Source organism: Myotis lucifugus, unplaced genomic scaffold (genome assembly GCF_000147115.1).
Source record: "Myotis lucifugus unplaced genomic scaffold, Myoluc2.0 scaffold_421, whole genome shotgun sequence".
Lineage (NCBI taxonomy): Eukaryota > Metazoa > Chordata > Mammalia > Chiroptera > Vespertilionidae > Myotis > Myotis lucifugus.
In genome coordinates, this window is record NW_005871469.1 from 417,536 (window position 1) to 426,019 (window position 8,484).

An 8,484-nucleotide genomic window follows, 5' to 3' on the forward strand; every position below is an offset into this window, starting at 1 on the left:
TTTGTCAGAGGGTAGAATTGCATCTGAGGGATGAGTATAGCTGGCAGGTCCAAAATTGGAGCATCTTGTGCCACTGGGACAGGGACATGTTAGAGACATCAGAACAAAGTGAGATTGGAGGACATGTGATCTGAGGGGGGCGGGGAATTAGCTCCATGTTGGTACTTTGGAGGATTGTCTGAGCTATTCATTCATTCATTCATTCATTTATGAGCAAATATTTTTAACACCTGTCATATGCCATACAGGGTTCTTTGTGCTGAGAGAACAGTGATGAACAAGACCACGGGTTTGCCTTCATGGAGCTGGCATTGAGGTGAAGTAGAAATTTTCACCTTCTGGAAATATTCCTAGTGCCCTGAAAATAAATGAGTCACACATAAAGTGGCATGGATCACCACCTGACCTGGAGGTGTCAGGTTTTGGATGTTTATTTGAGTCTCAGTGCATTTGAAGAGGTATATCGGGGAATCCAAGGCACCAGTTTATAACCACACAGGTCAGGAGGCCCTGGGCTGAGGAGGCCCTTTTATATTGAAAAGGAAAGGGAAAGGCAGTAAAATGAGGAGACAGCTGGACAATGGCAGGGCACAACTACAGTCTACAATGTGGATGAACCTCAAAAATATCATGCTAAGTGAAAGAAGCCATTCACAAAAGGCCACATATTATGTGATTTCACTATATGAATTATGCAGAAGAGGCAAATCCAGAAAGCACTAAATTACACTAGTAAAAATGGTTGATTTTTTTGTCTCTGAGTTTCAGATTAATTTAAAAATATATGGGTGGGAGGAGCTTTGATAGAGAGTTTGAGTTCTAGAGACAGAGACTGAGTGTGAGTCTTGCACCTGCACTCACTACCCATGTGACCTCAGACAACTGATGCCATTGCCCCGCCTCTGTGTACTCATCTGTACAATGGACATGATCATTGTACCCACCACATGGGGCTACTGGGAGTAATGTTCAAGCAAGATCATGTATGGAGCACAAGGAGTTGTTACATGGAGGCTGTGGTTGTTCTAAGGAAGGGAGAAGTCACTCAGGGTAAGCAGTGGCCTAGGAGGCAGAACTGCAGAGAGATCCTCAGCTGAGTTTTCCCTTTCAGCCTCCAATTTCTATATATACACCACTTCTGGAATTCTATTAACAGAGGAAAGGAGAACACCTCCTTGAGTCTTTAGAAGAGCTGCAGCATGATGGAAGGAGGCAGACAGCAGAATGGACATTCTCGTGGAGGTGGCAACCAAGGAGGAAGAAGGAGACTGGCTTGTAGCAGATCTCTCAGATGCAGAACATGGGTAGAGTCAGGCAACATCCCTGCAGAGGTGGGAATACTTCATGACCCTGGGATCCTTTGATCTCCTTCCTTCAACCCCCTCAGCGGGACAGGAATCGGATCTGGTACACTGGGGGCAGCTTGCCCACTCCACACTCCCGGGGTGTGAGGTCAATATCCTCAGGGGCCACGGGACTGGCCACGGAGAAATTCTGGAGGATGGTGGTGAAGAAGAGGAATAATTCCGCACGGGCGATACCTTCGCCGAGACAAATGCGCTTCCCTGTGGGCACAGAAGATCAACAATGTGGACCTGGAGTGGATGCATATTCGTGTGTGTGTGTGTGTGTGTGTGTGTGTGTGTGTGTGTTTAAAATATATTTTTATTGATTTCAAATAGAGGAAGGAGGAAGGGAGAGGAGAGATAGATAGAAACATCAATGATGAGAGAGAATCATTGATCAGCTGCCTCCTGCACAGCCCCTACTGGGGATCAAGCCCACAACCTGGGCATGTGCCCTGACCAGGAATCAAACCGTGACCTCCTGGTTCATAGGTCAATGCTCAGCCACCTGCTGGGCTGGATGCATATTCTTTGCCCAAAGTCCAGGCACCTGTGTCCATTGCAACTGGTTTGGATGGGACTAGCCTTTCACTTGCAATTCAGGGTAAACTTTTAGGGTGTCCCCAAACCTCTAAAACCAGGTGCAAATCTTTGATGTATATCTTTCCAGGGAAGATTGTAGCTTCTGTTAGATTTCCAAAGGTTCGGTTGACCTCACAGAGTCTAAGGACTATCATTGGGTTGTATGTGTGTATGTGTGTGCATGCGCACCTCCACATGTGTAGATGTGGGCATAGTTCCGACAACATTTGGAGAATTGTTAATATTTGTAAAAATTTTTAGAAAAGCTCTGGCTGGTGTGGCTCGGTGATTAGAGTGTTGGCCTGCACACTGAAGGGTCCAGGATTTGATTCCTTGTCAAGGGCATAAACCTGGGTTGCAGTCAGGGCACGTGCGGGAGGCAACCAATCAATGTGTCTCTTTCACATTGATGTTTCTCTCTCTCTCTCTCTTTCTCTCCCTCTCCCTCCCTCCCCCCCTCCCTTGCACTCTCTCTGAAAATCAATGGAAAAAATAACCTCAGGTGAGGATTAACAAAATGAAAGAATTATTCAAAGAGCTTCTGGTTCACACTAAGGATCCTATAGGTGTAGATGGTACTTGGTGTGTTTTTTCAGGTATGTGTGGTGGAGACTGTGGGGTGAATGCCTGGCACTGCATGTGATTTTCTATCTCTGGGTTGTTTTATTTATTTATTTATTTTCATTTACAGTTGGCATTCAATATTCTTTTATATTAGTTTCAAGTGTACAGCACTATGAGTCTACTATACAGCTGACACCATACATAGGTATTTCAATATTATTGACTATATTCCATAAACCGTACTTTACATCCCCGTGAATATTCTGTAACTACCAATTTGTACTTCTAACTCCCTTCACATTTTCACCCAGTCCCCCAAGCCTCCTTGCCTCTGGTAACCATCATTTTGTTCTTTGTTTCTTTGAGTATGTTTCTGATTCCTTTCTTATCTCTGTTTTGTTTCTTATCTCAGTTTTAAGGAAAAAAACCCCATATTGTACATAAACTTGTGAATGGGATTTATGTATGTGAGGTAGGTGTATGGCTTCCATCAGATTCTCAGAAGTGTACACCCCCCCCCCCCAATAGGTTATAAACCACTGGCTTGGAGAGAAATGAGGGTAAAGGGATCCAGAAAGGTCAGGCAGACACCAAGAGTCTCCTCCATTAATTCATTGGTTCCTAATCTGCAAGCTGACCACCTTGAAAAGGCCATTTCAAGGATGGGTTTCCAGGCATTACCTAAACCTTTCAAGTTGTTGGACATTGTGCCTGTGTGGAGGTATCTGGGGAAGGGTTCACATTTTTGGCACACCTAGAAGTTAGGACACATGAGCAAAAAATCTTCAGGACAGGGCTCTGGCATGGTTCCTCTCCTGTAACTGGCTCCATGACCCACCTCATTCTAGAAGAGCCTGTTATCTCCCTCCCACTCTGTCTTTCCATCCTTGGGCTGTCCTTTGGACCCTTCAGTAGACATTTGTCTCTAACACCTCTTTGGTTAAGTTTGTCTTTCTTTCTGCCCATGGCAGCTAGCTGTTTTGTTTTGTTTTCTGTCTTCACATCCTGACAGATAATGTTTCTCTGTCTACGTGACTTGTCTGATGCATTATCTTCAGCCCCTAGTAAAGCACTGGGCTCAGAGTACACTGCTCAACAGATATCTTATACCGAGATATAGAGAGGTTAACATACTTTCCCAAGGTCCAGCATACCAAGGTGTGCCACTGGGCTGTGATCTCACCTTTTAAACCTCTTCTAGGGTTGTAGTGCATATGGGATGGGATAATGAAGGTAAAGCAGCTGGCATGTACTAACTGCTCAATAAACAAAAGCCTCTCCTTGATGTCTCAAGGAGGTGAAGACACCTGCACTCTGGTGTCTGGGAAGCGAGTGCAGATCCAGCTTACCTAGGGAGAAGGGTATAAAAGCTTCATTCTTCTTCAGTTCCCCATTGGCATCCAGAAAGTGGTTAGGGTTGAAGGTGTCTGGTGTGTCAAAGTAACGTGAGTCAAAGAGAGCAGAGTTCAGGATGGGATATACTTCAGTGTCCTGAGGAATGATCACAAGATACAAAATATTGTCATTCCCTTCACCACCCCACCCTGAAAACACAACATGAAACAAGAAGCCCTAGTGATGAAACAAGAAGCCCTAGTGATAAAACAAGAGGTCAAGTTTGGAGATTCAGAGAACCCAGGATCCCACACAGGAGAGATGTGGTTGCCTGGCTGGTCTCACCTTTGGGATGATGTACCCTCGGAATTTAGTGTCTTTGATGACCACGTGGGGCACACCAATAGGGATCAGGTCTCCGAATCTCTGAATCTCGTGGATGACTGCGTCAGTGTATGGCATTTTGGCCCGGTCATCAAGGGCTGGAGGGCGATGTGAGCCAATCACCTGATCAATCTCCTTGTGGACTTTCTCTGCATAGAAGAGAACCTTGTTTAAAGGAACATTTCAGCCTGGCCGGCATAGCTCAGTGGTTGAGCGTCGACCTATGAACCAGGGGGTCATGGTTCAATTCCTAGTTAGAGCATATGCCGGGTTGCAGGCACAATCCCCAGTGAGAGATATGCAGGAGACAGCCGATCAATGATTCTCTCTCATCATTGATGTTTCTGTCTCTCTCTCTCCTTCTCCCTTCCTCTCTGAAATCAATAAAAATGTATTTAATAATAATAATAATAATAATAATAATAATAATAATAATGGACATTTCAGTAGGGACACTGCTTTCTATGGGCCAATGAGTCAGGAAAAACTTATAGGCCCTAGCTGATTTGGCTCAGTGGATAGAGCATTGGCCTGTGGACTGAAAGGTCCCTAGTTTAATTCCTGTCAAGGGCACATGCTCTGGGTTGCGGGCTCGATCCCTAGTAGGGGGTGTGTAGTGCAGGAGGCAGCCAATCAATGATTCTCTCTCATCATTGATGTTTCTATCTCTCCCTTTCCCTTCCTCTCTGAAATCAATAAAATAATAATAATAATTTAAAAAAACTTACAGTAAAGTGTTAAATCATTGACACTCCTCAAAACAATCAGCTTGGGGTGGGGGAGCAAAGGGGAAGCTAGAAGAATTCTCACTTTTTGAAATCTAATGAATGTTATAGATTCTTTCCCCCACATGCACAGGGAAACACACATGCACATGTGTGTGCACACACACACATCACATATCAGATTGAGAACTTGAGGCTCTGCACCTGTCAAAATTTCTTCTCTAAGATGAGTGGGAAATAAACTAATATTTATTGTGTGTATTGTAAATGAGGCACATATTGTGCTAGGTCCTCAGGAATATGACAGTGAAATAGATCAACAGATTAACCCATGAATAATTGGGTAAATAAATGAATATATCAATCAACCAATCCTATATAACAAAAGGCTAATATACAAATTGACCAAACGGCAGAATGACTGGTCACTATGATGCACAATGACCACCAGGGGGCAGATGCTCAATGCAGGAGCTTTCTCTGGTGGTCAGTGTGCTCCCATAGGGGGAATGCTGCTCAGACAGAAGCCGGGCTCATGGCTGGCGAGTGCAGCAGCAGCGGGAGCCTCTCCTGCCTCCTTGGCAGTTGGACATCCCCCAGGGGCTCCTGGACTGCAAGAGGGCACAGGCTGGGCTGAGGGACTCCCCCCCTGCACAAATTTTGTGCACTGGGCCTCTAGTTCATAAATAAAAAGACTGATGGATGGAAGAACATTATTTAATGGCTGCATGTATTTACTTATCAATCAATAGATGAATAATTACCAATAGACAAATAAATAAATAAACCTAATCAACCAATAAATTACCTGAATAAATGGATGGCTAGATTTATGGAGGAATAAGTGAATGAATAAATTAGTAGAAAAAGTGATAAATGGATGATGGTTTGATGACAGATGAATAAATGAAAGATGAATCAGTGAATTGATTGTGTAATTAATAAATGAAGGGATAGAAGAGTTAAGGATGAATTGAAAGACTGATGGAAGGATTAAGAAATGAAACCTAGTTCATAGAAGAACAGATGGATGCATGCATGAATGAATGAGTGAGCCAATGAATCACGACACATAGTTCATTCAATTAACCATTGTTTCAAAGGTTCAACACATAGGTGAATCAATTAATCCAAATAAAGAATGAAAGTGTATGTTCTTGGGCAAATCATAGATAAAGGAATCTAAGTATACAGACCAATTAATGGATTAAAGCACAGACAGATGAATGGATGGGTGGGTGGGTGGATGGATGGATGGATGGATGGATGGATAAGTGAATTTTTAAGTGATCAGTGAAAACAGGAGAACAGATTGACAGATTCTTTATCCATCCATCCAACAGGGCTGGCTTGGTTGCCAGTTCATTAAAACCTGCAGTGTTCCTAATTTCAGAGGGAAATGCTGCCTCTCTCATTTAGGCAGGACCCCTACCCCGATTCTGCGGCCAAAAAGGGATCGGAGGACTACCCAGATTGGCTGTCCCCACTCTGCCTACCTGCGATGTGGGGATATTTGAGCATTAGCAGGAATCCATAGCGGAGAGTGGTGCTGGTGGTCTCTGTGCCCGCAAAGAAGAGAGAGAGTACGGTGTTGATGAGGTTCTGGTGGTGGAACTCGCTGTTCGGGTGGGACTTCTCCTGGGTCCAGAGAGGTGGGGTTCATTGGAATCAGGGGAGGCTGGAACCTTGCTGCATGCATGTATCAGGGTCCCCCCCCCCACCTATTTCTGGGTCTCTCACACCATCTGGTCCATTTTGCTTTTCTCTGTCCTCTTCATGTCCACCCATATATCCTTATCTCTGTCTCTCTTCACTCTGGCTCTGTTTCAATCCATCTCAACATCTCTTTGGTGTGCTTGTCTCACTTCCTCTCCCAGCCTCTTTCTGCCTCTGTGGGTCTTTTTAGCTATTGCCCTATTGTTTGTCCCTTGTCCTGTATTTCTCCGATCTCTCTCTCTCTCTGTTGCTCACTCTTCTCTTCCTCTCCCTTCTTCCCTCCCTCTCTCTATCCATCTCTCTCTGCCTCCTCCCTACCTTTTCCTAATATCCCCTTTGCATCCTCTGTTCTTCCATCCTCCTCATTCCCCTCCCTTCTTCTCACTGCCCCCCATCTTTTCCTCCCTCCCCACCCCTCCCCTTTCATTCCCCTCTCTCAAACCCCACTTTGTCCATGCGGAGCAGGTAGGTATCAATGAAGTCCCGGGGGGCGTTGGGGTCCAGGGTCTCCCTGTGCTTCTCCACACTGTGGCCAATAAAGTCTTTGACTTCCTGCATGTTTCTGTAGATTTGCCTGTGTGTGCCAGGAAAGTACTTCAAGAAGTCAGAGAAGAGCTCAAACACCTGTGGGAGACAATGGGGCTGTAAGGTCCTCCTGGGGCTGAGCTAGTGGGTCACAGGAAGAGACAACCCTCCTGGGCCCTAATACCTCTGGTAGAGGGGAATCTCTGTCTGCTGTTTCTCTCTCTCTCTCTCTTTCTCTCTGACATTCTTGTCAACTCTGCCTCTCAGGATCTCTTTATCTTTGCTCTTTTTTGTCTTGTTTCCTCCTTCTTCTCTCTTTCCCTCTCTTTTCTCTCCAATTCTCTGACTCTCTGTTTCTGCCTCCTCCATTACTCTTCTTTCTTTCTCTTTGTCTCTCAGTCCTTATCTCACCATCTCTCTCTCCCTCCAGGTGTCTGTGGCCCTGTCTCTCCCTGTTGTCCTAAACATCTTCCAACCTTAAGCTGCATTTCTGGGGCCCCAAAGCAGATCACCCCTTTTCCCTTTCCTGGATGTCCACCTCCTCCCCACCCTCCCTCACCCTCTCCCTGACCTGGCTGGAGAAGGAGCTGATGAGTGCGAAGGACTGGTAGAACATGTCCAGAAGCTTCAGAAAATCAGGGTCTCTGTAGGCAAAGCGTCTTCCAAAGACAATGGAGCAGATGATGTTGGCAGTGATGGAGTGGAAGATCAAGGTGGGGTCCTGGAGGGCTCCTAGGAGGAGGAAGTGGCAGGTCCAGGGACACAGACTCAAATGTCTGGGGAGCACTTGGCAGCTGCCCCATCTCTGTGTAACTGTCCTTCATTGCTCAGTAATGAGAAAGAAAATAGGAATAATAACAGCTACCACTCATTAGTCCATATGATATGCCAGGCCCTAGTCTATTATTTTATTTTATTATTTTTTATTGTCACCTGAGGATATTTTTTCCATTGACTTCATTTTTATAGGGAGTGGAGGGCATGGAGGGGAGGTGGGGGGGGGAGTGAGAAAGACACATTGATTGGTTGCCTCCCACACATGCCCTGCAACCGAGGTATGTGCCCTTGAGCAGAAATGGAACCTGAGACCCTTCAGTATGAGGGTCGATGCTCTAACCATTGAGCACCTGCCAGTGCTATTTTATTTCATTCTCACCTCAACCCTGTAAGGAAGGTGTAGTTCTGTTATTATCTCCATTTCATAGATGGGCAAACAGAGAAGTTAAGTAATTTGACCAGGGTTACCCAGGGACTCATCACAAGGGCCAGGATTCAGACCCAGGCAGCCCAGCTACAGAGGCTGTGTG

The 8,484-nt window shown here is 45.4% G+C and overlaps 1 protein-coding gene across 1 annotated transcript in view; it reads right to left on the reverse strand.

Moving 5' to 3' along the window:
• Window positions 1-395: 395 nt before the first annotated feature.
• The window catches only part of LOC102434449 (cytochrome P450 2B4-like), a 13,511-nt gene continuing 5,422 nt past the window's right edge, over window positions 396-8,484 (reverse strand). Inside the window, exons 6-11 of the mRNA XM_014467988.2 lie at window positions 7,749-7,909; window positions 7,100-7,276; window positions 6,433-6,574; window positions 4,173-4,360; window positions 3,842-3,983; window positions 396-1,565 (exon numbers count right to left, since the gene is read on the reverse strand). Coding sequence (XP_014323474.1) covers window positions 1,384-1,565; window positions 3,842-3,983; window positions 4,173-4,360; window positions 6,433-6,574; window positions 7,100-7,276; window positions 7,749-7,909 — 992 coding nt within the window. The 3' untranslated portion in view covers window positions 396-1,383. The remainder of the gene's footprint in view (window positions 1,566-3,841; window positions 3,984-4,172; window positions 4,361-6,432; window positions 6,575-7,099; window positions 7,277-7,748; window positions 7,910-8,484) is intronic.